This window comes from Thunnus albacares, chromosome 2 (assembly GCF_914725855.1).
Source record: "Thunnus albacares chromosome 2, fThuAlb1.1, whole genome shotgun sequence".
Taxonomy (NCBI): domain Eukaryota; kingdom Metazoa; phylum Chordata; class Actinopteri; order Scombriformes; family Scombridae; genus Thunnus; species Thunnus albacares.
Genome location: NC_058107.1, coordinates 17,762,627 through 17,789,618, shown reverse-complemented (window position 1 = coordinate 17,789,618; position 26,992 = coordinate 17,762,627). Strand labels below are relative to the sequence as shown.

Genomic DNA, 26,992 nt, shown 5'->3' with positions numbered 1-26,992 from the left:
TGATGACAACATCTAATCATAACTCACATGTTTTAACACTTGCGCCGTCTCAGCCCGGACTTGAGCGTCCTCAAATTATCGGCTTCGTTTCTAAATGCGCGTGTTTGGTGAGGATCTGCCAAAACTGACAGAGGCAAAATACTCCCGACTGTAGCCGAGAGACGCCAGGAGGGATGTAATTACATGAATACTGCTGCATATTGCAAAACCTGCAGACATGCTCTTGTTTGCAGGCCCCTGCTATTGTGCTTGGGATCTGTCTGGGCTGTTGTCCGCCTGTGGTCCTGATGCGAGTTTTTTCCACGTCCCTTTGTTGTTTCTGTCACACCTACAAGGAGGGAGCGCACGGAGGAGGGGACCCTTGCCTCGACTTTCTTTTGTCTGTCTGTTTCTTTTTTTTACACAGCGGTGCTTCCCGTCATGTCTGGATGAGTCTTATTTCTTAAATAATGATTCGATACGGACTTTTATAGCTATCACAGATGCACGAGGGATTTTTTTCCACGAAATGTTATCAGCTCGCGTTCATTTCATCCTCATCGCATCTGTCTGATCTCACCTAATCTCATCTGTACTGATTTTCCATTTATTTGATTTGTTTGATCTGAGCTATCTCGCGTGATAAAAAATAAGAGAATAAACTGCAAGTCCGTTTGCCTTTTGTTTCACCGCACCCTTGCTTTTTGTGTGCGTGTGTGTGTGTGTGTGTGTGTGTGTGTGTGTGTGTGTGTGTCCCACAATCCTCTATCTCACCAAATTTCTCGCCAGAAGTTTAGTCTTCGCTGGGGAGTGGGCTGGCGCTGCTGTCTCTCTCTCTCTCTCTCTCTCTATTTCTCTCTCTCTCTCTCCCTCTCTCTCACTCTTTCTCTCTCTCACTCCTCTCGTCCCTTTTCCCTCTCTCGTTGTCTCTCCTGAGCGGTGGCAGAGCCCAGTTATGTTTCACTCCAGGCCAGCCTTCAGCAACAGCACGCCAGCGCACATCAACGAGCGCAGTGACGACAGCCTCATTGCTAGTCACCAGTGCCACACCCATCCATTCATAAAGTAGAGAGCGTGCCAGCCTCCAGGCCGGACAGTGCGCAGCATGAGGTGTCATAATATTCCTACAGGGATTCATAAAAATGGTTACGATACTCTTGTGTCTTATATGGTAGATAGGGGATATATAATAGGTTTTTTTATGATAATTTTGTATTCTATTCATTTTTATTAGACTTTTTCAGATAGATGACTACAGTGGCAGCTGTCCCCTACAGTATATCTCTAGAATATGAAGACTATAGTGTATCCTATAAATATACAGACAAAGTAATGATTTGCATTGTCCCAGGAAATAAATCAGCAACAATTTTGATAATTGATTTATCCTTAAATTCATTTTAGTCAAAAATGCCACTTCCTCACCTTCTATGATAGTAAGTTAAATACTTTTTGAGTTTTGGACTGTTGGTCAGACAAAATAAGACATTTTAAGACATCCCCTTGGAGTCTGGGAAACTGCGAAGGCCATTTTTAACAGTTTTCTGAATTTCTATGGACCAAATGAGTAATCATTTAATCAAACAAACAACTCTCAAATTAGGCAAGGCTCGTGGTTATCACTTGAATACAGGTCCTCCCTTCTTTGCCACACTGCTGACTGTCCACCTGCTGGACCTGCCTGTTTGAGCAGGGTTGCATGACATTACACACCTTTGTTCTTATCCTTACAACTAATCACCCAGCTCATTTTGAAACTACTTGGGTGGATATGCAAGTGTAGCAATACTGTGTTGTGTACACAGTGGGTTGCCACCCTTTGGGAGGATGCTGCTACAGCTATTGTTCAGTACTGATACTGAAGTATATATCTAAGTAGAAACTGTTAATCACATCATATGCCATGTGCATGCTGTTTGTGTTATTCAGTCAGTTCGGTTGCCCAGTTTCTTATGCCAAGTCCCATAAATGCAAGCTACAACTACATTCTTAATCAACTCTTTTGACACCGATACCTCGGAGATGCCCAGTAAAACCACAGGATCGCCGCTGGAACAAATTATTCACTGGTGTCATGACAACAGTAATCAGAGCATACAGAGCTGTACTATTCTCATCTCCAGCAAATTTTCAGTTAAGGAGCGAGCAGCCCTCCAGTCATAATCCAGCTTCTCTATAATTTAAGCAACTTTTGTAATGACATGACGCTGCCCTTTTCTACACCCACCTTAACTACATCTTAAGTGGCTTGGACTAAACTTGGAATCATTAATCATAAGAGACTGTTAGTGTCATCAAGATTTTGCTGAACTTAGCTATGGAGATCTAATCAAATCAAAAAGTATTAAACTTCTACTTAGAAACAGGATAGGGCAGGATGGGAAAATGATACAGTACAACGAAAACCCAGCACTCTCTAATTTAGCTTTCAGCGTCGACTCGTTTGTTTGCGCTGTCATGAAAGTATTTCAGAACCAGCCTCCATCAGCATTTCTGGAAAAAATATCTCTGTGAAGGCATTTTGAACTTGGCAAAAGCATAAATGTCAGGCAGCTGAGGGGCCGTGAGAGGCCCCCTTTCTCTAAAAGATTCTCTAAGACTCCTGCTCAGCTAAGCATCTGAAGCAGCCATTGTCCTGTGAAGGGAACAGAGCGACCTGCCTAGGCTTGCTCCTATCTCAGTGTGCATGCAAGTCCTAGGCAACCATCCTCAGGCAGTATCCAGCAGGCATGGGACTCGTCACACATACACACAGATGCACACACACTACTACAGACAGGTGGTGGAACATCATCTTGTAGCCATGGCGTGGATACCGTTGGGATGAATTGTGAATGCTAAAAAAAAATATGCCACATTTCTATTCTACATGTTTCCTGAGTTCTGCTGACATGTGATACACTGCAGGTCATATGACTATGTGTATGTGTGTGTAGTCAGCTCTTTGCTCCCTCTCTACTTCATGGCGCACACAGGTGTACCAAACCTTTATCTCAAAGTGTCTTGTACAGCACTTTTCCATTGCCAATGGCCTCTGTTATAGCACTATTGATGCAGCCGCATGGGCACAATAGGGGCATAATGGGGGCGTCCACATGGTTCACCCGTCTCTCGGTCAGGCTCTCTTCTGAGGGGGCAAACTGCTGATCCCATGGGTGTAAAAGGCCTGTGTCAGCTGAAATTCTACAAACAAACACAGTCTGCATGTACACTGCACCCTCAACACAGACAGACACACAAACACATATAAGCAAATGCACTTACACACATTCACAAAAAGGTGACCTTTGTACCGTTTAGATCGATTTCACTCAGCAACTCTGTACCTCCATGGTGGCAAGTCAGGAGCCACAATGGCCTTTGACACCAGCCATCGAATGACCACAATAACATTTAACTTTGGCCGCAGACTGACCACAATGAGCCTCTCTTCGCCTCAGGGCCTCTGCTATTCTTCCCGCTGATCTCTCAGACAAAGCAGTGTTACAGAAGTACCAATTGAGCTTGAACAATCGCTCACAAAGGAGGCACTGACTTGGTGTTTCCAGCCCTCTTGCCAACTGTACCACTTTCTGGCCAGTGTCGTGTGAAGTTAAACTGGCATCATATGCAGCCATTCTCAGAAAGATAATGGTTAGTAAAACAATTATGTGGTGAATATTTAAACTGAAATGGGCCACAGAGTGTTAGGTTCAGGTTTAGTTAGTTTTTGGGCATTAAGTTTCTGATATCGAAAAGTTTTCAATCTAATTTCTTGAAAAAGAATTGTAATAAATACATTTTTATTTAATGTGCTCATGGATGTAAGAAATGTTTTATTTCAGGGGATTTACTGATATTTCTTAAGTGTGTTCTTTGCACAGTAACACATTACTTTGATGACTCAATTCAATTAAAGTAAGTAAGTAAGTAAAGTTTGATGACAAAAGACACATTATCTTTTAATCTCCTTCAATATAATGTCTCAGAACAAAACAGGAATAATGACCAAAGTTATATTAAGTAGTAATGGCTGTGAGTCAGAGACAGAGAAAGCACAATCATTTCACACACCAGGATCCTGCTAAACCAGGAGGTGGTGGGACACAAGAAGAACAGAACTGGCTGCTGCAGGCAAGTAAGTTGAGCTTGATCCTTAAAGACTCCATCAGGTTTTGATAGGTTAACTTTCCTATTTGTTTCCTATTTGGGCCCAAAACAAGCAGGGATTTGTGTAAATCTTTGTGATGACTGTGGGGCCAGGTGTCATTTTGTCAGTCTGGACAGAGATCAGAGACAGGATGACATAACCCATACCATGAGTCCATCTCTCTTTCTCTCCATGCATCCATCCACCTTCATCAAGTGGTGCCATCCACTCCTGGTCCCAACCAGTTTTGGGCGCCTGGCCTCCTTGGCCTGCACACCGGGCTGCCTGTGTCCCTGCAGGGCGTCACTGAGGTGCTATGAATAGACGCTGGCATATGTTCAGTGCTGTCAGCTGGGCATTGACACGTGTGGCTCATGTCAGCGTGGCCGCAACGCAATGCTCTCGACTGGCGTCACTGCACCGACAGCACATTTGGGTTGCCATGGAAACAGGGACGAGCACAGCTACCTCTGCCCTGACATCCATTGGTTGTGTTTTCAAACACTGATCTCTTTTGCTTTCTGTCTTTTTTTCATGTCTTTCTTTCTCTCTCTTGCTTTTTCTTTTTTGGTGTGTTTGATTCTCTGCCTCTATGTACGTGACTTATGACGCTCAGCAGGGAACTGGAGGTTTGAGATTCTATCCACGGGGCTTTATATTCATGAGCTGTTAAAGTCTGTGTCATTGTCATTCTCATCAGTCTAATGAAAGATACAGGAACTGTATCATGTGTGTATTCATGCAGGGTCTGGCTCTACAAGTTCCCTTTGAGTACTGTGCAGATATGTGTGTTTATGTGTGTGTCTGTCTGCCTGTTTTCCTCACTGGTGAATCATTAGCCAAACCAGGAGCTTCTTGAGGTCTTCCAAGTACATGGCGACTGTCACGTCTCTCTCCTCCTCCGACTTTCTGTCATGGCCAAACTTCCCTCTTTTTGCCTCACCCTCCATCCACACAGGCATGTGGTGTGGGAGTGACTGGCCTTAATGGAGGGGTGTGTGGGTCACTGCATTTTTCACGGAGGTCCGACAGCTTTCTCAGGACAAATGAGCAGATTGCAGTGTTTGTACTTCTGCTCCATTTACCACTTTGTGTTTAATCACATATCATTTACTGTGTCCTGGTGGGCAGGCAGGAAGCCAGATGGGTGGGTGGGGGGGGGCAGGTACTAAGTTAACAAAACAAAACAAAAAAGGCAGGAGTTAGTCTACAGCTGCATCCTCTGCCCGGTGTTTCTTCACCTGAGAGTGTATGTGGCACAGGTCCCTGCTTCCAGAGTTTAATATTTGGCTGGTTAATATCAAAACAGCAATAATCCTCTTCTTCTTCCTCAGTCTTTCTCCTGTTCCTCCCAAGAAATGCCATCTTGATTATATCTATTTTTGGTTTGAGAAAATATCTGGTAATATGTCTTTTCCTCTCTGAGCAATCTGGCATTAGTTCATCTACTGACACTTGGATTATTTGCTGTGATAGACAGATGAAGCAAAGTTCAATATAACAGTCCAAAGACAGGACTCACACTCTTTTTCAGCCTTGCTCTCTCTTACACCATGTGTGAGTATTGATATGTGATACTATGACATACACTTTTCAAAGGAGTCCTTTATGTCTTAGCCATAAAAGGCTTAAGTTCATGTCCAGTGATTTCACCAGGACAAAAAAAAAACTGAACAGACAATAATTAAATCAGAGCCAGACAGTTAAAATTTAAACCACTTTGACACCACTTTTATGGGTCATCATCTGTGCATGGCTATGAGTAAGTGGGTGGGTATACTGGGGCACAGTTTTAACGTGTGTGTATTTGTGGTGCGTGAGTGACAGAACAGCTGGGGAATGTGTTGGGTAATGAGGGTCAGTAGGGCACCACTCCAACTCCAACTTTTCTGATGTGAAATCTTTGTGTTTCAGCTTTTGACTACTAAAGATACAGTATTTTATCTTAACAAAATGCTATTTTTATTATTGGACTCAATAGGGGAAAAAATAATTCTAATAAAAATTTACGACAGAGCAGAAGTTTATAGGTCCAAACCCTGGCTATTAAAACTATTCAAGGAGAGATAAGACTATGGCAAATGCTAAGAAAATAATAATAATAATAATAATAATATTGAGTTATGGAGTAGTTATGGGATTGTGGAGAATGCAAAAAATAGTAAAATAACCGTCTGTGGAATTTCTACAGATGGTCAACGCCTACTTGTCCAGTGTAAAAGACCACACCATGTGAGTGTGTCACTGCTAGGGTAAGCGTGCTGAGTTACCATACCCCGGGGTAAAAAGGTTACACAAACAATGACGAAGGAAAAGTATGGACTTGAACTATGGCTTCCCAGACCATGATGAAAAAAACTTACACTGTCTCTGTGGAGGGAATTTTTAAGAAGATACATTTTGTCTCACCAATGTCCTTGAACATTCACAGAGCTTTGCTGAACATGTCGAAACAAACCCTGCCTTGATTAATGAACTCCTGACCCCCGATCCAACTACCCCCCACCACCACTAGCACACACACACACACACGCACACACATGCACTCCAGAGCTGAACTGAAGAGCCTCTGTTGAAACACAGCAGGTGCGATATGAAACTGGCCTTTCTGTGGTGCGCCTGTTAGGATAAAATCAACCAGTTAATATTTTTTTCTTGACCTAGATTAAAAATAACAGTAGAGAAATTATCTTACACAATTTTTCCATACCTTTTAAAAATGCTAAATGCTAACACTTGGTTTCTCCCCTGCCGGACTTATAGCGTCTCTTGACACTGAGGTGATTTAAATGACTATTTCATTCATATCTGTTTTCCATTGGTGCACTAGATAACCTCTGTATGACGTCTCTGCAGTGTTAGTTTGCCTGGGCTTTCTCCATAGCTACCAATTAGGAATGGTGTGTGTGCTGAGGTGAATGCCAAGTTGGTCCACTCATAGAGCCTTCATCACTCTCTCTCTGTCTCTGTCTCTCTCTCTTTCTCTGCACATACAAACACACATAACCCAATTTTTTATGGAGATGTTTATGTATTTTGATTTCAGGTTATGTCCTGAAGTTGCCCGTTCATCTCTTTCATGTTAACCCAATTAGCAGTCTCACTGACAGCACAATGATAAGGGTTGCCAGGATATTGCTGTTATTATTGCCGTGACTCTATTCTGAGACTCAATAACTCACCCACACACTAGAGGTAATGAGAGGGGTGTTTATGTGTGAGAAAAAAAGTGCTTGTGAGTTAAAAGCAACCAGATTTTGTACCATTTCATAAAGCTGGCATTTGAACTTAACCATCGTTAGGCGACATCCATTACATTCTGCTCTATTTTCCTGAGTACAGTAAACAATGTAATGCAAAGCATGCCATTTTAGATTTGTGTCAAAATTACATATTTTAATATTTAGGGATAAAATATCCTTATCCCTAATCATTTAAAGATTTCTGATCATATTGTTATGATTATCCATTGAAACTGAGCTTGAACTAAATACAAACCATATAAACACATGAAAGGTATGCACACACACACACACACACACACACACACACACACACACACACACACACACACACACACACACACACACACACACACACACACACACACACATACACTAATTCAAATCTGAGACAAGACTGCCTTTATTTGGAACACTGTCTGGAAAATAAATCCATCATCATTTGAATGGTGCCATCTGCACATATGGCCACATACACAAGGAGGCATAAACACACACACTAACACACACTCCAACGTCAGCACATCAACGTCAGACAATCCAAACAGTGCCCAGTGCTAGGCAACAATGCCATCCCAGTGCAGATGGCAGGGTCTGATCATGTTTATTTTACTCTAATCTAATGCACTTAAGTCCCATTACCTATCCATGCCTTCTAAATGACGTTACTGGGAATATACAAGTGTGTGTGTCTGTGTGTACGTGCGTGCATTTGGAGAGGTCAGTGCAGACCCACTAAGCGATTAAATGATTTTAAATTGATTGATTAAATGATTAAATGACTCCTGAGGTCAAGGATGGCATTATGATGCAATGCTGTCTCTAAAGCATGCCACCGTTAGCATTCAGGACAACAATACCATGCTGCTGCATCTGGCTCTGCTGATTTTCCATGGTTTACAGCTGTAGTGTCAATACAGCATTCTACCACTCTTCTGCTCCTGACTACTTCTTTGTATTGCGACCCACCACATGCCAGGTACATGGCTAAAATGATTATTCGAGTTGTGGGTCCAGGAGTTGAAGCCTGTACATGTTTTTTTTTGTTCCTTCAATCAACTCCAACCTCCTGTTTTATATGAGGTACAAGGCGTGGTGTTTATAGAATGGAACATTTTGCCTCTGCCATCTGTGTTTTGTTTTTTTTAACATTGGTCTGTAGTCCTGTAGGGGTTGAGATGAATGCAAAATCTAACTGAGTAGTAGCGTTTGATCAGCAGAAGTACTCAATCTCAACCTCTCTGCTATCAGCAAGGGTTTTCAGTGGATGACAATGGTATAGAAAGGGCTCTTCTCTTTCATAGCTTGATCATGGTAGTATGTAAAATCAATCAAGTTTGCCTGCCAATAGTGACAAGGCAAGATCACTACTGAGGAAGAGCAATACAATGGTATCCCGCATTTTTGGGAAGTTATGGCCTTGTTTGTCGCTGTAATTTCTGCCTAGACATGCAAATATCAATGCTCTGCTAAACAGGAATGAGTTAATCTACAATATTTTATCGGGCTTTGTTTGTGCTTAAGTTATGATGTGTAACCAAATTTCGTCTAATGTGTTGATATGAAGTGCTCGTGCACAAGCAGGAAAGTGGTAGTAATGGAAGACAAGGTCAACTTTAACAACTTTAACATTTATAAGCTTTTTCAAGCTTTTTACAAGCAGTTCTTGAATGTTACTGCACAGTACATATGTTAAGATCCAAGTCATTAAAACATTATGTAGAGACAACTAAAATTGTTGGAAACATAAAAAAAATGAATGACATGTAAAAACAGTCTTTTAATTCAGAATTATTTCAACCAAGTCTGACAACATAATGATAAAAACCCTTTGTTCCTTCATCCATGGAGCCTCAACTTGCCCTCTCATGAGCCGCAGTTTCCAGAGAACAGATTTGGGATACAGTGAGTCACTCAGTACTGGATGTTGAGAAATTTCCCAAAAAGTCAGGGACAGAAGCCTGTACAGGCAGGAAGGGTGGATTGTCCTGGCAAGACATGTGGGTGTGGCTTTCCATGATACGGGCTACTGATGCACAGAGGCTATGGCTGCAGAGGTGGGTGGGTTGGTTTGGCTTGTAGGTCTGCTATATAAATAAAGGTTATTATTAACTATAATCTACTTGATAGGAGTAAAACAAATCTACCCCACTACGTGCATCGCCATCCACCTAGATGAGCTGTCCATGTCATCAAGCCACTTCAGTTACTCCACGTTCAAATGAACATAATCACGATGATGAAATCACAGATATTTACACATCCTTTGTGTCCTCTACTGAACCTATTCTACCAGCTGTCATGCCTGGGTGATATAATATTTCTGAGTATTGTGTTGCATACTATGTAACTATGTAACAAGTCACTTTGAAAGGTACCTTTCTGGTGCTCATGGAATCATCCTTGACTACCCCAAATATTACAAGATGGTTGCAACAAACCTTAATTCAGTAACAGTAGTTCACTACAATGCCTTAAAACTTCTGAATTTGTCAACGATACAAGATACAAAAATAATGATCATTTCAATAAATGAGGATTAATACATTCATCAGTGCATTAGCCCAGGTATCATTTGAACATTTTCAATACCAATGCCACTGCTATAAGCAAGTTTCATTACCAATACCAAAACAATACTTTTATCACTACCTTCATTTGAAGAATATAACGCATGTCTTATCAATCTTATGAGCAGCAACATTTACGAGCAAACTTAGCTCCCATCATGCTATTTAGCAGGTCAGCCCTTCACCCTGCTCACCATCCCAAACTAATATATGATTGTATAATAAATGCTGTCTGCAAACATTATTTGACCTACTACTAGTTTTAACCTCTGTGTTTGATTGCCTTATTTGACTATCTCTGTACGTCTGTCAGTCAGCAGTGGCAGTTTTTCAGGTTGTCAGTTTGTAGTCCCCTCCACCCTCCCTTCCCATTTCAGTGTGTTTAAAAGGGAAGATCTATTTATACAACATGTCTGCGGGAGCTGGTTTCCTGGTTGCTTCGTCATAGAACTGGTCTGTCTGTGGCAGCAGGCTGTAGGGGCTTTAGGCTCTTCATCCCCCCTGGTGAGGCTCTTTCCCAGCAGGCTTAGCAACACAGGCCCAGGAAGCTGCCACAAGGCTGGATGGGCCTAGGATAAATTGCTCTTTCTCCACCAGAATAATGAAGAAAAACACACAAACATACAACCTATAAGATTTTCACTCTTTTATACTCTCACAAACACACTTACAGGTACAGACCACACCCGCTAACGCACAAGGTCATACCGTAACTGACATTGATGTTGATCCTGTATTGTGGCATATGTTTGACAAACCGGGCTTAGTCCATACTCATGCATAGTTTGGGTTGTGCACTAGACCAACAAGTCTTGTTAGTTATTTAAACTCTGACAAACGCCTTACTGGTTGAACAGTTGAATGAAATGACAGTGCTGCCATCATCCAATGACGATTTGTCTAACATGAGAGAATTATTCAAATCAGTTTTTTCCTCTTCAGTTTTATTAAAGTGACACATCAGAGTGTTGAGGGACTTTGATTCAAGGTCTTGAAGAATCCATTTTTGTTTTGTCACTCTTTCTAATAAAAGATTTGTAAAATACAGTAAGTAGGATACCATTGTTACTTAAGATACATGCACATACACACATAAATACACAGTACAGATAGATTCACATCCATAACTGAGAGCAGTTCATGTTGAGTTCTGATCTCCCCACATTGTGTGCTCAGCTGTATAACACCTAAGAGCCGACTATTGACAAGTACTGCAGCAGTACACAGCATGAGTGGCCCTGGGGCTGTGTACGGGACTGGAGCGTCGCACAACACTATTGACTGAGTTAACAAGGACTAAATGACTGCTGTTGTTTGTCTCCACATGTTTTTCTTAGAAAAGTGATGTCATATTCCCCTTTTCCACTCTCAACCCTGTGTTTAAGGAGCTCTTTTACTCAGCTTCAAACATTCTCTGCTCTTTCAATCCTTTGCTTATTCCATGTATCACCTTTGACCAACCTTTCCCTCCCTCTGTACTGTTCCACTTAGTTATGTAATCTCAGTGTCCGTGTCATTGGGGACCTCATATTGACAGCTTAGTCCTCCACTGTCCCTCTCCAAGCCAGAGTAGTTAGCCACACCACCCCGGGCAGCTGGGAAGCATGACACAACATGACATACTGAAAATGATTGATTCCATAAAGACAGCGTGTGTGTGTGTGTGTTCATGCCAATGTAGTGCATGTTTGTGATTTACATTTGACACAGCCATCCACATTAACATGACTGTCTGTTGGTACCTAGCAAATTTAAGTTACGTAATGCGCTGTGTGTGCATTCAAAACAGTCTTGCCAGTCGATGTTATGTGACCAGTGTTGACTGCAAACGAGAGAAGACTAGAACTCAGGGATTTAATACATGCTTAGCCCACAGACTGACAAACAGCACAGTTCCTCACTGACCTGATTCCTCTTATCTTGTCACGATAAGGTGAGGGGATTACAGTGATACCTGGCTGCCTGATGTAAACTAAGAAAAACTCATGTGACCTGTGATAAACAAGACCACATTTGCTATATATAGTGCTTCATTGGCAAGATTTGTTTTCAATAAATGCATTAACAGCTTGTTTCAACAGATCATAGGAAACAATATCTCAGCTGTACTTTGCAAAGTTTTATCTTGTGCTGGTTTTGTAAAGTAATTCTGAAAAAACTGATTAATGCTAGTCAGTAGGCTCCATTTGTTTTCAATGAAGTTCTTTCTAGTTCATGTTTGCAGGAAACAGAAGGACCTTGTTTTTTCTGTTACTATACTGAAGCACTCTGTTTACCAAGTTGAAATGCCTGTTAACTATAAAAAAAAAAAAGTGTAAGCAGAGAGACATACTTGGGACAAAAACACACTTGCCTAAAATGTAGATGTCTTGGACTGTAAAAGTAAATTGTGATTAAAAAAAATGTAATAGTAAATATCTAATTAAAGATTCGAGTCTGTCACATGTTGACTGAACAATAAGGAAGCCATCTTAGAAACTGGCCAATACAAGGAAAAGAAAATGTTTACCTCCCTCTGCAATGTGCTCATGTTACTGGTTGACATGACTGACCTGTGTGCAGTTGCTTGTACACAGTATCTAATCACAATGTTGACTTTCTGGAATAGTTGGTCTGCAGTCCATAACCTTTTAGGCAACTCCGCCCTACCCTCTAGTGAACTGTCTTTGTACTACACTGTTATTTTTTCCTACTCAAAAATAATTAACCCATAGCTCCATCTACTGGTGCATCCATGAAGTGCAAAAAGGTTTACTGGTACAGTTGTTTCAAACAATATCCATGCCAAGAAGAATGATAGGATATTTTATTACTTTTTAAAGCTACATTCACATACATATAAACATTTGTACTTAAAATATTTATAGAATCAATTTAACATGTTACTTGCACGTTATTGTGCTATATGCTAACTTGCCTCTAACTCTTGTAGATATACAGACAGAAATGCCATGAAACAATTCATCTCCCAAAAAAGATGACTTGAAATACCTTCCATCCTTGCAGAATCTCAGCCTGAACCTGACCACTTTTGACTAACTGGGTCAAATGATTTTTGTGAAAACACCCCAATATATCAACTTTACATTCATACACTCAGCTTTAATGAAGGCAATGTCCTATGACTGTGTGAAGCGGATAATCTCACTCAGGTCATAGCCTGTCACTGCAAAGGCATAACCATCACTGTCACAGAACATGGCGCCACAGATTTGTGTGTCTGTCACACACTCATTGTGCAAGTGGGCAAGCTATGTGAAAATAAGAAAAAACCTCAGTCAAAGCCTCATTGAGAGATTGAGAAAAAATATGTGTCATACACTATATTGAACCTGGAGGATACCAACGAAAAACATATCTTGATTCTGGACTTAACTAGGACCAGTTACCTCCACACTGTTGCTCTCTGGGGTTACAGTCAGATGCCACACCCTGACCAGAGAGTCCTCAGCAGCAGACAGTAGCTAAAGCACACAAGCAAAGGGTCACAAAAAATGCATACTGTGATATGAGAAATGCCCTAAATACTGACTGATCATTGAGAACTACCTGGACATGATAAAACATTTCTGACAACAGCAACATAAATTCCAACAATATAAACTGCTATATGGTTTATGGAACTCACCAGTCCAGAGAAAGGAGCAATGTCCAGTGAGCAGATCCAGTGAGCAGATCCAGCGAGCGTGGGCATTAACCTCAGCGTGCAGAATTCCCGTCACGGCTTCGTAGAGACGGATCTGGCCCGTTCTGTAACCTGCCACCACTGTGCCTTTCCACAGCTTGACAGATGAGCAGCTCATACTGAGAGGAGTAAAGAAGATGGAGGATCATTGCAATGAGGAAATAAAGAAATGGTGAGATAGGAAAATGGACATTAAATTAGAGCGAGGGGCAATGAAGAAGAAACAAAAGACAGTGGAAAGGAACATAAATTAAGAGCAGACAAATACGATGATCAATGGGAGAGAAATATAGAATAAAATAAGAGTTCAAAGTTGCATTATGAATTCTACATGAAAAAAGAATAAACTATTACAAAATTAATACAGTGTATAAACTTCTTACTCAAAACCAGGGATCTTGTTGAGCAGCTGAAATTGCAGGAGTGCATAGCTGACGATATCAGCTATGCACTCCTGAGGGGAGAGAGACAGCAACACCTTGCAAGACAGCTGGATTCATAAGATCACAACATCACAAAATCATGCGAGAATCCATCTTGTCAAGCTTCAAGTTATGCGCTTGTGACTGAACCACTGGTGGTTCGGACCAATCAGCGTTGCAAATCCATCTGCCTCGCAAGGTAAGACGTTGATAGCAGTGATGGACAGATGGTTCATCCAATCACCTGACAAGTATTTTTTGAAAGTGTCTAGGCTATCCGGTATCAACAAAGGTTCAGACGGTCAAATTACAGACAATGAACAAATTGCACAAATACACAAACACACACGCCTTACCTGGCTGCCAGAACACTCTGAGGCCATGTCAGTGATGGAGTCCTTGTGTTCTTCCAGGACCTCGGACAGGGTGAAATTACTGCCTTTACTGGGAACATCAAATACTAGAATTGCACCAGATGACACGCCTAGAGTGAGAGAAAGAGACAGGTAGATTGTAGAATTTTGCTATCACTTTCTAAATATTCAAACTAGCCAAAAGAAAAATGTATTTCACTCAATACTTACCCACACATATATAATTCTCCCACACTGCTGATATCCCTCGAGCAAACACGGCCTGAGCTGGAACACAAGTAAGTTCTGTGAGTGCACTAGTTTTGATATAAAAATCTGGATAAATACTCACACACAAATAAAAAGCAAGCAGTATCTATGAGTGGACCTGATAAGTCAGGTCTTCACTGCTCTTTGCTAATGCACAGATGTAACAATGGTGATCATACTGTGAATGAAAAGAGTGGAAAATAATTCATAGACGTGATAAATGCAGATAGGTGTGGACGCACGATTTCAACTACTTTATGGCTGCACTGCACATTTAGAAAGAATATGACATGAATCTGTTTTTCTTGATTCTTGATTTCTTGATTGAGACCCCTGCTCTTAAGAGTAATAGCTCACTCTGGACGTTAAAAACACACTACAGAACTGTGGCCTGACCTGCATGATGAGCGATGTGTTCGTAGCGACATTTGGCTCTTTGGACTGCAGCTGACGGTGGGGGTAGTTGAGGCCGTCCCAAGAGGCGCTGACCATGTTGACCACATTGGCATGGACCACCGTGAAGTAGGTGAGACGCCGCGGGGCGATGCGCAGCACGCTGAGGTTGTTGTACAGCGCAGACGCGCTGTTTTTGATCTGGATGCTCTTTTCTTTGTGATACATCGAGCAGCTTTCTCTGAACAGCGCAGTTGAATGGCAGTGGGTGATCTGGTGTCAGTCTTAGAGAGTCTGATTAAGTTAAACTGGCAATTTCATTAAAAACACACCGCTCTGTAGTAGGAAATGATAGTACTTAATACTTAGCATGATACTAACCTAGTGGGCAACATTAGCAGCAAGCTAGGTATGTTAGCGAGAAGCCAACTGCGATTACTTTGCCAAATAAAAAGAGGATAACATTACTGTTGTGTGACAAAACGCACATGCATTTGCTTCGGATTACACAGCAATTGTTTCCACCTCCATTAGCGCTGTCATGATCGATCATAACAAATACAGTTAACGTAAACAAAACACTTTTCTAGCTATCGTTAGCAACAGGATTACCTCCGCGTCCTCCGCAGCCATAGAGACAACGCCGCCTTTACGTACTACGTCGTCCTTGCGTGTTTGGTTGCTGAGCAACCGTAGTCTACACCAAGCAGAGGATGCAAAGAAGCGATTGTAAGGTAACGTTAACGCTAAATGTTTTCAACAGACTTGAGTTCATAACGTTAACTAATATCAGTGATTATTCTTAGATTATCACTATCACTACTATTAGAGTTAACTAGTTATGTTCCCTGGTTCTCCAAATGCTATGACTTAATTTCACTAGATTATTTGGCTAGAAAGTTTTGAGTTTGGTCCCAACCGTTGTCCTTCCTTTACACACTACCCGATAACTACATGATGAGATTACTCATTATGTTTACCCTGATTTAATGTCTATTTAGTGTTTAAATACTGTGAATAATTACAGTCAGCCAAATAATTTTGTGTACATAAGCAAACTAAAGTCTTTTTATGGTTAGAGCTAAAAACATTCTCAGATTTGAACACAGCCACCAGAGTGTGCTAATGCTTATGACATAGCTAACCCTAACCCTATATATCAGTGGCGGCTGGTGACTCAAAGAAATGGGGAGAACAGGAGGAAAACCAACATGGAATCTTACAACAAACCGCATCAAACTATATCATTGTCCCACCTGATGAAATCGGAGGGGTGGGGGGCAATTTTATATGCCAATAAAACAATTTGCTTTCAAAAACAAAAAACCCTGAGTGGTGAAAAGGCTGCTTCTTTAAAGACATTTAGCATATGTCTCTAAACAAAGAAGTGCTCATTTTAGCCATGGAGTGGTTCAAATGTGTCATTTTACCAACAAAGTGAAATTCAAATTTATAGTACTGTTCGATTGTGAAAACAAATTTATGTTCTCATAAAAAACAGACAAGATATCACATGATTTACACGTGTTTCCTGTGTATTTTCTTAGTATACTGAAATATATAAAGTAGCACAAAGCTTATAATGTGATACAGGAACATATCAGTGCTGAATACTAGAAAGATTGAATACTAAAAACATTCACAGATCTAAAAGTGTGGGTTCACATCAGAAAGTATTAATGCATGTATCAAATACATGACTTACACACCCTTATCTATATGTACGATATACAAAATATAGTCTACAAAGCTGACATGTTAACACTAAGGGTGTTAACATGAACACAAAACTCACAGTTCGGATCGTATCACGGATTTGAGTCACGGATCAGATCATTATTAGGATCAGCAAAAAAAAAGGGGGGAGACAAATAAAACTTTGTTTTCCATTTATTCTATAACACACTGACAGTCAGAAACAGCAAGGAACTTTTGCCCATGACTTGTACTCACAGCAGTTTGTTTACTTTGTCTTAAATGAGACATTAAATTGTGCAATTAATCTGCAGTTCATATGCCTGCCGAACCGTGGGGGGCGATCTGTACGGATCATGGATCAACTACCATCAGTTACACCATTAGTTAACACTTGTTATTCTAGCTACTTTAAGCTTATTACTCAATATACGGCTCAGCTTAAAACGAACTAAAGAAGCTGTCAGAAGCAAGCAGCCAGACCTCCTGCACACTAATCATACAACATCAACAGGTGACTGAACAATCACTCAATTAAAAACGAATGAATGAGTGAGTCCAGACAGCTCACTGTAACTTCAACAAGCAAACTAACGTTACCCACAACACATTATATGATCTCTGCTGCATTCTTGTCAGGGAGATAAAAAACACAAAAAAGCCACACAGAGACATTTAACCATCAGAGATTAAATTAGCAACCAAAGAGACACAGAGAGAGAAGCTGTATCTGACTCATGTTATCTGAAGTCTTCTTCTTTCTTACATGGAGATGAAGTATACATGTCATAATGTCCATTTGTCGCTGTTGGTCATCTTGTTTGTTAGTTTACAGAACTTTGTGACTGCTGGTTAACCAGTCTGATATCATTAACAACAATGACAAACAAGCTAACTCTCCTGGTTGTTTCTCCAGTTGCTTCTCTCTCCAGCCTCCACGGCAGCGTCCTGCAGCTGCTGCACTACACAGACCAGATATTTTCTCCCGCTAGCTTAACAACAGTCCTTAACAGTCCTTCCATGGATGTATAAGAGTCCTTCAGGCTGTTACAACAAGCTAACTGTTGCGTTGGCTAACGCAAGGAGCTATCTACTGCTGCTACTCTGCTTTACAGTGGAGAGAATTGAAGATGAATTCTGGAAACTATCATTGGACCAACTCAATGTCAATATTGCATTCTGGTTGTTGATTGGTAAGGGAGGACGTCCTCCTTACCAATATATATATATATATATATATATATATATATATATATATATATATATATATATATATATATATATATATATATATATATATATATATATACATATACATATATATATATATATATATATATATATATATATATACACACATATATATGCTTTTTTTCCCAGTAAATATGTGAAATCCTTCATCATCATAAACATTTTTTTTATTCTGTCTTTCATTTTTCTTTGGTTTGTGTTTTCATATTTGACCCCAGCCTCTAAGTGAAGATGCCCCGCTCTGCAGCCAAGTCCCGAGCTGACAAAGGCGGACGTAGGTCTTCTGTCAAAGTGACCACACCTCCAGTCCAGGACCTGGAAGTGGAAGACATTATCCCTGGTCGCTTAACTCAGGTCCAATGGACAGACATGTTGATCCAGGAGGATACAGAGGACGTAGTGGGGGAGATCATGGAAGAACTGTTGAGCAAGGTCATGGAAGGCTGTTTCAAGGCGGACATTAAAAGACAGGTAAAACTGGAGGCACATATGATTTTCATTTTCATTTTACTTCAATGTAAATACCATCTTACTGATTTACATTTGTGGTGAGAACAACAAAATAAATATCTTACATACACACATGTACATGTACATAGACAAGTTTTATGATGATGCCCGTCTGTGTCTTGAAGCTAGCACCTTTTTCCACATCCTGGGCCAAAAGTTACCTCATACAGACTCTGGAGCGGCAATTCCTGTGCCAAGATGAAGGAGAAGGACCCGAGGAAGCATTTAAAACAGAAGACTCAGAGCCAATGCCAGCAACTCCAGATGCCTGGGCCCAAGGATGTTTTCCCATTGTATATCCTACCCCTTCATCTAAACCCACCTCACAACAGGTATTTTTGATATGTCTCTTCTGCAAGTCTCTTATTCAAATTTCAACTATTGATATCTACAGTAAATCTTTATCTCTATATCCATTTCTAACAGGAGACTGACATTGGCCAGGCTCCAGGACAAACAGAGCCAAGAACCAACCAGCAATGTAATGTTATGGCCCAAACAAATAGCTCTCCAAAGCAATCTGATAAGGAAATAAGTCCCAGCACACCTGTCAGTGACAGGAGATACAAAGTACTTAGCCCTCACTCCCCACTGCAAATAAATCGAAAGAAAAAACAGCAAGATCATTTACCTCCCAAGCTTGTTGCAAGCAAATTTCTGCCATCACCGCCCCGTTCATCAAAAAAAAAGGACAAAGAGGCAGAGGGTGAACATAGAGCACAGTCCGTTTATAACCAAATGACTGGATCATTACATCGGCTTAAGGACTACCAATCCATACCGAAGCTTGATCATTCCTGTCTGCCTCGACACTGCATCGTTCCTCAGTATGAGATCTTAGATAACAGCAACACAAAACCAGACTACAAGAAACCACATAGACTATCCAAACTAGAACCAAGATGTAACAAGCAACAAACTAAGTGGACAGTAAACTCATCAAAGCCATCAACCAGTTATGAGGATCAGCCAGCAAAGAAGAGAAATGAGGCAGATGTCTTGCTGAGGAAGTCATTTCCCTCTACACATAGAAGAGAAGTGATGATGTCGTCTGGGCTTCTGAGGCTGGACACCATGGATTTGGCCAAGGGTGTTTCTCTCCTGGATCCTCAGGCCACAGAAATTAACCCACTGAAATTTAAACCTCAGGCCCAGAATACCAAGCTGAGGCCAATACAAAGTGATGCTGCTTTGCCGCTGTTGTCTGTGGATCAGTTTACCACAGCTCCACCACCTCAGGTCACCCCATTGTCTCAGTCCTAGAACTATTATGATAATACATTTCATAGTATCTGTATCTGGCGCAGAATGAGCAAAATGTTGATGAAAAAAAATGCTTCTAGTGCACAGTGAGGCCATATCTATATCTATATATATATATATAGTGTGTGTGTGTGTTCTGTTGTAAAAGATGATTATACATGTGACTTTGATTGTGACAATTTTCACTCCATGCATTTACAAGCTGATAAACTGTGGAACAATACATTGTCAATGTTTTCTATCTTTTTGTGTAATTATATAAATAAAGATATTGATGTGTTCTATCAATGCCTCTTACAAAATATGACAAAGGTAAATATAGAAGTGTTTTACATCCGAACACTGAGAAACAGGGAAATTAGATATGCTATATCTTAAGACTGGGGGCTGTTATGGGGTTTTTTTGTTTTGCAAGTCTATTTACAGTCCCATGTCCATCCTTTTCATATGTAGAGGTTGACACTTACTGTGAGATTTAAGTATGGTTTCATCACTCTTTAACTGTCAGCAGAAACTGCTCAAATTCATTACTCAACTATCAATTAGTCATATTAAGTAGTCTTACTGAACTTATCCATGAGTATGTGTATGTGTTTGTATGTAGCCTGTGTTAAACTCATTTTCTGTGCTGTCATATTCTCATATACATGCACACCAACAATATGCAGCTGCTGCAAAGATCTGCTATTTTGACTGAAAAAGTTCACTTAAAAACATAATTCTGATCATATTTAATTTGTTAAAAAAAAAAACATGTTAACTTGAATGAATTCAATTTATTTACAGCATGGTTGTGTCTGTTGTATTGTTCAACACATCAAAATGTGAACATCCTGACACACCAGCGGCTCTGGGACAATGGTTCCCAACCTTTTTGGCTTTTAACCCTTTAAAATAAAGCAAAGTCACCTTTACCTCCCTCTGCAATATGTCCTTGTTTACTGGTTGACATGACTGACCTGTGTGCAGTTGCCTGGACACAGTATCTAATCACAATGTAGACCTTCTGGAATAGTTGGTCTGCAGTCCATAACCTTTTAGGCAACTCCACCCTACCCTCCAGTGAACTGTCTTTGTACTACACTGTTATTTTTTCCTACTCAAAAATAATTAACCCATAGCTCCATCTACTGGTGCATCCATGAAATGCAAAAAGGTTTACTGGTACAGTTGTTTCAAACAATATCCATGCCAGGAAGAATGATAGAATATTTTATTACTTTTTAAAGCTACATTCACATACATATAAACATTTGTACTTAAAATATTTATAGTAACAGTTTAACACGTTACTTTCACATTATTTTGCAATATGCTAACCTGCCTCTAACCCTTGTAGATATACAGACAGAAATGCCATGAAACAATTCATCTCCCAAAATCCATGATGTGTAATACCTACCGTCCTTGCAATATCTCAGCCTTAACCTAACCTGACCACTTCTGACTAACTGGGTCACATGATCTTTGTGGAAACAACCCAATAAATCGATTTAACATTCATACACTCAGCCTTAATGAAGGCAATGTCCTATGACTGTGTGTAGCGGATAATCTCACTCAGGTCATAGCCTGTCACTGCAAAGGCATAACCATCACCGTCACAGAACTTGGCGCCACAGATTTGTGTGTCTGTCACACACTCATTGTGCAAGTGGGCAACCTATGAGAAAATGAGAAAAAAAAACTCAGTCAAAGCCTCATTGAGAGATTGAGAAAAATTATGTGTTATACATTATATTGAACCTGGAGGATACCAACGAAAAACATATCTTGATTCTGGACTTAACTAGGACCAGTTACCTCCACACTGTTGCTCTCTGGGGTTACAGTCAGATGCCACACCCTGACCAGAGAGTCCTCAGCAGCAGACAGTAGCTAAAGCACACAAGCAGAGGGTCACAAAAAATGCATACTGTGATATGAGAAATGCCCTAAATACTGACTGATCATTGAGAACTACCTGGACATAATAAAACATTTCTGACAACAGCAACATAATTCCAACAATATAAACTGCTATATGGTTTATGGAACTCACCAGTCCAGAGAAAGGAGCAATGTCCAGTGAGTAGATCCAGCGAGCGTGGGCATTAACCTCAGCGTGCAGAATTCCCGTCACGGCTTCGTAGAGACGGATCTGGCCCGTTCCGTAACCTGCCACCACTGTACCTTTCCACAGCTTGACAGATGAGCAGCTCATACTGAGAGGAGTAAAGAAGATGGAGGATCATTGCAATGAGGAAATAAAGAAATGGTGAGATAGGAAAATGGACATTAAATTAGAGCGAGGGGAAATTAAGAAGAAACAAAAGACAGTGGAAAGGAACATAAATTAAGAGCAGACAAATACAATGATCAATGGGAGAGAAATATAGAGGAAAATATGAGTAGAAGAAGAATTTATGTTCATAGTACCACTGTTTCAAAGCTGCATTATGCATTCTAGACTAAAAAAAGACTAAACTATTACAAAATTAATACAATGTATTAACTTCTTACTCAAATCCAGGGATCTTGTTGAGCAGCTGAAATTCCTCCCCAGACTTCCACACACACAGGTTGCCACTATCATCTGCACTGACGAGATCAGCTATGCACTCCTAAGAGGAGGGAGACAGCAACAGAGTGGAGAGAATTATGTCATTCATAGAATGGCTGTAATCCCTTGAAGTGTTTTATAAAGTAGTCATTTATTCATAAATTACTTACTACTCACTGAGTAGTAAGTCATTTATAGAGAAAGTTAAGGCTATCCGGTATCAACAAAGATTCAGACAGTCAAATTACAGACAATGAACAAATTGCACAAATACACAAACACACACGATCCTTACCTGGCTGCCAGAACACTCTGAGGCCATGTCAGTGATGGAGTCCTTGTGTTCTTCCAGGACCTCGGACAGGGTGATGTTACTGCCTTTACTGGGAACATCAAATACTAGAATTGCACCAGATGACACGCCTAGGGTGAGAGAAAGAGACAGGTAGATTGTAGAATTTTGCTATCACTTTCTAAATACTCAAACTAGCCAAAAGAAAAATGTATTTCACTCAATACTTACCCACACATATATAATTCTCCCACACTGCTGATATCCCTCGAGCAAACACGGCCTGAGCTGGAACACAAGTAAGTTCTGTGAGTGCACTAGTTTTGATATAAAAATCTGGATAAATACTCACACACAAATAAAAAGCAAGCAGTATTTATGAGTGGACCTGATAAGTCAGGTCTTCACTGCTTAATGCACAGATATAACAATGTGATCATACTGTGAATGAAAAGAGTGGAAAATAATTCATTGAAGTGATAAATGCAGATAGGTGTGGACGCACGGAGATATTTGATTTCATTTTAATGATCAGGTCCTGCCACTGATGTTTGTAATTATGTTTGTGTTCTAATAATAGATCAACTGCACTGACACATTATATTGGTATCATATTCTATTGTAATGTATCACACTGACTAATATCTTGTTGTATTGCATCATATAACAACATATCTAATCATTTAATTTGCTACATATGTAGCAAATCTATTGTTTATATGTTGATTTTACCTGTAGGTGTTTCCGGAGTATCCAGTGCATGCCAGTACACCATGATGGAGCCATCAGATTCATACATCTTGAAAAAATGGGTGAAAGTTAGAGGCTGCAAAAACACGTTTTTTTATTTATGTTCACATTTAAAATAAATGAATCATTTTAAATTAATAAATTATTTCTGTCTGGACCTCTGTGCCACCATAATACACAACCACAGCCATGGACACAAGTAGCACAACTAGCAGTATCTTGGAAAGCAGAGGCAGAGCAGACACATACAACAACTCACCTGGATGCCTTTCTGAGAGGTCACCACCAGCAGATCACGGGAGGGCAGAACACAAAACGCGGCCTATTACAAGAAAACACAGGGTTTCTTTATTCCTATGATGCAGCCAAATGCATATACAGTATGTCAGAGCACAAAACCAAATGGAAAATGTAGTTTGCAATTTTTCTAATAAACTTTCTTGTCTGTATGTGAGGCAGTTATGAATGTTTTATTTTTTATTCCGGAATTTTTAATGAGGGAAAAGAAGATGTTATTTTAAGGGGATTTTAACAAGACAATTGAACTGTTTGGTGGAAAAAACATATCAGACACAAATTATTATTCAAAATAGAGTATTTCATATACAAACATGTCTGGAGGGGATCTTTAAGTTGTTAAATTAGCTTCTCTCCCCTAAAATTGGGAGACTAAGTATAAATTGTCACAGTTGCTATCTAATGTGAATACATACACTCTCAAATCACAAGTGAGTTGTTTTACTTCTAATCCATTGTGTTGGAATTCAGAGCCAGCACAACAAAAATGTACTATTAAATTTACATAACTACTTTATGGCTGCACTGCACATTTAGAAAGAATATGACATGAATCTGTTTTTGATCTAGACTGAGACCCCTGCTCTTAATAGTAATAGCTCACTCTGGACGTTAAAAAAACACTACAGAACTGTGGCCTGACCTGCATGATGAGCGATGTGCTCGTAGCGACATTTGGCTCTTTGGACTGCAGCTGACGGTGGGAGTAGTTGAGGCCGTCCCAAGACGCGCTGACCATGTTGACCACATTGGCATGGACCACCGTGAAGTAGGTGAGACGCCGCGGGGCGATGCGCTGCACGCTGAGGTTGTTGTACAGCGCAGACGCGCTGTTTTTGATCTGGATGCTCTTTTCTTTGTGATACATCGAGCAGCTTTCTCTGAACCGCGCAGTTGAATGGCAGTGGGTGATCTGGTGTCAGTCTAAGAGAGTCTGATTAAGTTAAACTGGCAATTTCATTAAAAACACACCGCTCTGTAGTAGGACATGATAGTACTTAATACTTAGCGTAATACTAACCTAGCGGGTAACATTAGCAGCAAGCTAGGTATGTTAGCGAGAAGCCAACTGCGATTACTTAGCCAAATAAAAAGAGGATAACATTACTGTTGTGTGACAAAACGCACACACATTTGCTTCGGATTACACAGCAATTGGTTCCACCTCCATTAGCGCTGTCATGATCGATCATAACAAATACAGTTAACGTAAACAAAACACTTTTCTAGCTATCGTTAGCAACAGGATTACCTCCGCGTCCTCCGCAGCCATAGAGACAACGCCGCCTTTACGTACTACGTCGTCCTTGCGTGCTTGGTTGCTGAGCAACCGTAGTCCACACCAAGCAGAGGATGCAAAGAAGCGATTGAAAGGTAACGTTAACGCTAAATGTTTTCAACAGACTTGAGTTCATAACGTTAACTAATGTCAGTGATTATTCTTAGATTATCATTTTTTTTTCTTTTTTTTTTCTTTTTTTTTCCCCCCAGTAAATATGTGAAATGCTTCATCATCAAAAACATGGAAGAACTGTTGAGCAAGGTCATGGAAGGCTGTTTCAAGGCGGACATTAAAAGACAGGTAAAACTGGAGGCACATATGATTTTCATTTTCATTTTACTTCAATGTAAATACCATCTTACTGATTTACATTTGTGGAGAGAACAGCAAAATAAATATCTTACATACACACATGTACATGTACATAGACAAGATTTATGATGATGCCTGTCTGTGCCTTGAAGCTAGCACCTTTTTCCACATCCTGGGCCAAAAGTTACCTCATACATCTGGAGCAGCAATTCCTGTGCCAAGATGAAGTAGAAGGACCCAAGGAAGCATCTAAAACAGAAGACTCAGACCCAATGCCAGCAACTCCAGATGCCTGGGCCCAAGGATGTTTTCACATTGTACATCCTACCCCTGCATTTAAACCCACCTCACAACAGGTATTTTTGATATGTCTCTTCTACAAGTCTCTTATTCAAATTTCAACTATTGATATCTACAGTAAATCTTTATCTCTATATTCATTTCTAACAGGAGACTGACATTGGCCAGGCTCCAGGACAAACAGAGCCAAGAACCAACCAGCAATGTAATGTTATGGCCCAAACAAATAGCTCTCCAAAGCAATCTGATAAGGAAATAAGTCCTAGCAAGCCTGTCAGCGACAGGAGATACAAAGTACTTAGCCCTCACTCCCCACTGCAAATAAATCGAAAGAAAAAACAGCAAGATCATTTACCTCCCAAGCTTGTTGCAAGCAAATTTCTGCCATCCCCGCCCTGTTCGTCAAAAAAAGGACATAGAGGCAGAGGGTGAACGTAGATTACAGTCCATTTAAAACCAAATGACTGGATCATTACATCGGCATAAGGACACCAACCCATACCAAAGCTTGATCATTCCTGTCTGCCTCGACACTGCATTGTTCCTCAGTATGAGATCTTAGATAACAGCAACACAAAACCAGACTACAAGAAACCACATAGACTATCCAAACTAGAACCAAGATGTAACAAGCAACAAACTAAGTGGACAGTAAGCTCATCAAAGCCATCAACCAGCTACAAGGATCAGCCAGCAAAGAGGAGAAATGAGGCAGATGTCTTGCTGAGGAAGTCATTTCCCTCTACACATAGAAGAGAAGTGATGATGTCGTCTGGGCTTCTGAGGCTGGACACCATGGATTTGGCCACGGGTGTTTCTCTCCTGGATCCTCAGGCCACAGAAATTAACCCACTCCAATTCAAACCTCAGGCCCAGACTACCAAGCTGAGGCCAATACAAAGTGATGCTGCTGTTGTCTGTGGATCAGTTTACCACAGCTCCACCACCTCAGGTTACCCCATTGTTTCAGTCCTAGAACTATTATGATAATACATTTCATAGTATCTGTATCTGGCGCAGAATGAGCAAAATGTTGATGAAAAAAAATGCTTCTAGTACACAATGAGGCCATATATATATATATATATATATATATATATATATATATATATATATATATATATATAGTGTGTGTTATGTTGTAAAAGATGATTATACATGTGACTTTGATTGTGACAATTTTCACTCCATGCATTTACAAGCTGATAAACTGTGGAACAATACGTTGTCAATGTTTTCTATCTTTTTGTGTTTAATTATATAAAAAAAGATATTGATGTGTTCTATCAATGCCTCTTACAAAATATGACAAAGGTAAATATAGAAGTGTTTTACATCCGAACATTGAGAAACAGGGAAATTAGATATGCTATATCTTAAGACTGGGGGCTGTTATGGGGTTTTTTTGTTTTGCAAGTCTATTTACAGTCCCATGTCCATCCTTTTCATATGCAG

At 40.3% G+C, this 26,992-nt stretch overlaps 3 protein-coding genes, 1 long non-coding RNA gene and 1 pseudogene across 9 annotated transcripts in view; 2 read left to right on the top strand and 3 right to left on the bottom strand.

Annotated features, from left to right (window-relative positions):
* rhobtb4 (Rho related BTB domain containing 4) overlaps positions 1 to 916 on the bottom strand; it is a 45,908-nt gene extending 44,992 nt beyond the window's left edge. The window contains exon 1 of one of the 3 annotated variants that reach the window (XM_044369518.1): positions 754 to 916. The gene's annotated coding sequence lies outside the window, so the exon portion shown is untranslated. Of the gene's footprint in view, positions 1 to 27; positions 693 to 753 lie in introns of those variants that run through there. The other 2 variants (XM_044369510.1, XM_044369526.1) reach the window with 2 other exon arrangements.
* A 10,605-nt stretch (positions 917 to 11,521) lies between these two features.
* Positions 11,522 to 15,418, bottom strand: LOC122994778 (annotated as a pseudogene).
* LOC122994716 (uncharacterized protein C2orf81 homolog) lies at positions 15,153 to 20,099 on the top strand. 2 transcript variants are annotated; one of them, XM_044369529.1, is made up of 4 exons: positions 15,153 to 15,176; positions 18,208 to 18,460; positions 18,625 to 18,831; positions 18,926 to 20,099. In XM_044369529.1, exons 2-4 carry the CDS (start codon positions 18,221 to 18,223, stop codon positions 19,760 to 19,762), a joined length of 1,284 nt encoding a protein of 427 aa, XP_044225464.1. In that variant the 5' UTR covers positions 15,153 to 15,176; positions 18,208 to 18,220; the 3' UTR covers positions 19,763 to 20,099. The 2 variants fall into 2 exon arrangements, with proteins under 2 accessions (XP_044225464.1, XP_044225463.1); XM_044369528.1 differs by lacking the exon at positions 15,153 to 15,176 and adding an exon at positions 15,677 to 15,777.
* An 859-nt stretch (positions 20,100 to 20,958) lies between these two features.
* On the bottom strand, positions 20,959 to 24,898 carry wdr54 (WD repeat domain 54). Of its 3 annotated transcripts, XM_044369530.1 has the most exons (9): positions 24,287 to 24,549; positions 23,606 to 23,668; positions 23,329 to 23,395; positions 22,828 to 22,884; positions 22,600 to 22,727; positions 22,265 to 22,365; positions 21,804 to 21,966; positions 21,566 to 21,640; positions 20,959 to 21,425 (listed from the first exon to the last, which is right to left on the bottom strand). In XM_044369530.1, the coding sequence occupies exons 1-9, from the start codon at positions 24,509 to 24,511 to the stop codon at positions 21,294 to 21,296; spliced, it is 1,011 nt and encodes a 336-aa protein (XP_044225465.1). In that variant the 5' UTR covers positions 24,512 to 24,549; the 3' UTR covers positions 20,959 to 21,293. The 3 variants fall into 3 exon arrangements, with proteins under 3 accessions (XP_044225465.1, XP_044225466.1, XP_044225467.1); XM_044369531.1 differs by lacking the exons at positions 23,329 to 23,395; positions 23,606 to 23,668 and adding an exon at positions 24,776 to 24,898 and having other exon boundaries at positions 24,287 to 24,577; XM_044369532.1 differs by lacking the exons at positions 23,329 to 23,395; positions 23,606 to 23,668 and adding an exon at positions 24,665 to 24,693 and having other exon boundaries at positions 24,287 to 24,567.
* Positions 24,899 to 24,925: 27 nt separating this feature from the next.
* LOC122994794 lies at positions 24,926 to 26,876 on the top strand. The gene is made up of 4 exons (XR_006406658.1): positions 24,926 to 25,017; positions 25,135 to 25,225; positions 25,390 to 25,593; positions 25,688 to 26,876. It is a non-coding gene; the product is annotated as an uncharacterized LOC122994794 (long non-coding RNA).
* Positions 26,877 to 26,992: the final 116 nt, after the last annotated feature.

Bases quoted from the DNA above. Each gene is read 5' to 3' on its own strand.
- LOC122994716 (XM_044369529.1), top strand. From the start codon at position 18,221: ATGCCCCGCTCTGCAGCCAAGTCCCGAGCTGACAAAGGCGGACGTAGG. The intron at 18,461-18,624 runs GTAAAACTGGAG...TGTGTCTTGAAG, and splicing joins AGGCGGACATTAAAAGACAG to CTAGCACCTTTTTCCACATC. The intron at 18,832-18,925 runs GTATTTTTGATA...CATTTCTAACAG, and splicing joins CTAAACCCACCTCACAACAG to GAGACTGACATTGGCCAGGC.
- wdr54 (XM_044369530.1), bottom strand. From the start codon at position 24,511: ATGTATCACAAAGAAAAGAGCATCCAGATCAAAAACAGCGCGTCTGCG. The intron at 22,366-22,599 runs GTAAGGATCGTG...CCCTCCTCTTAG, and splicing joins CAGAGTGTTCTGGCAGCCAG to GAGTGCATAGCTGATCTCGT. The intron at 21,967-22,264 runs GTAAGAAGTTAA...TACTCCTCTCAG, and splicing joins AACAAGATCCCTGGATTTGA to TATGAGCTGCTCATCTGTCA.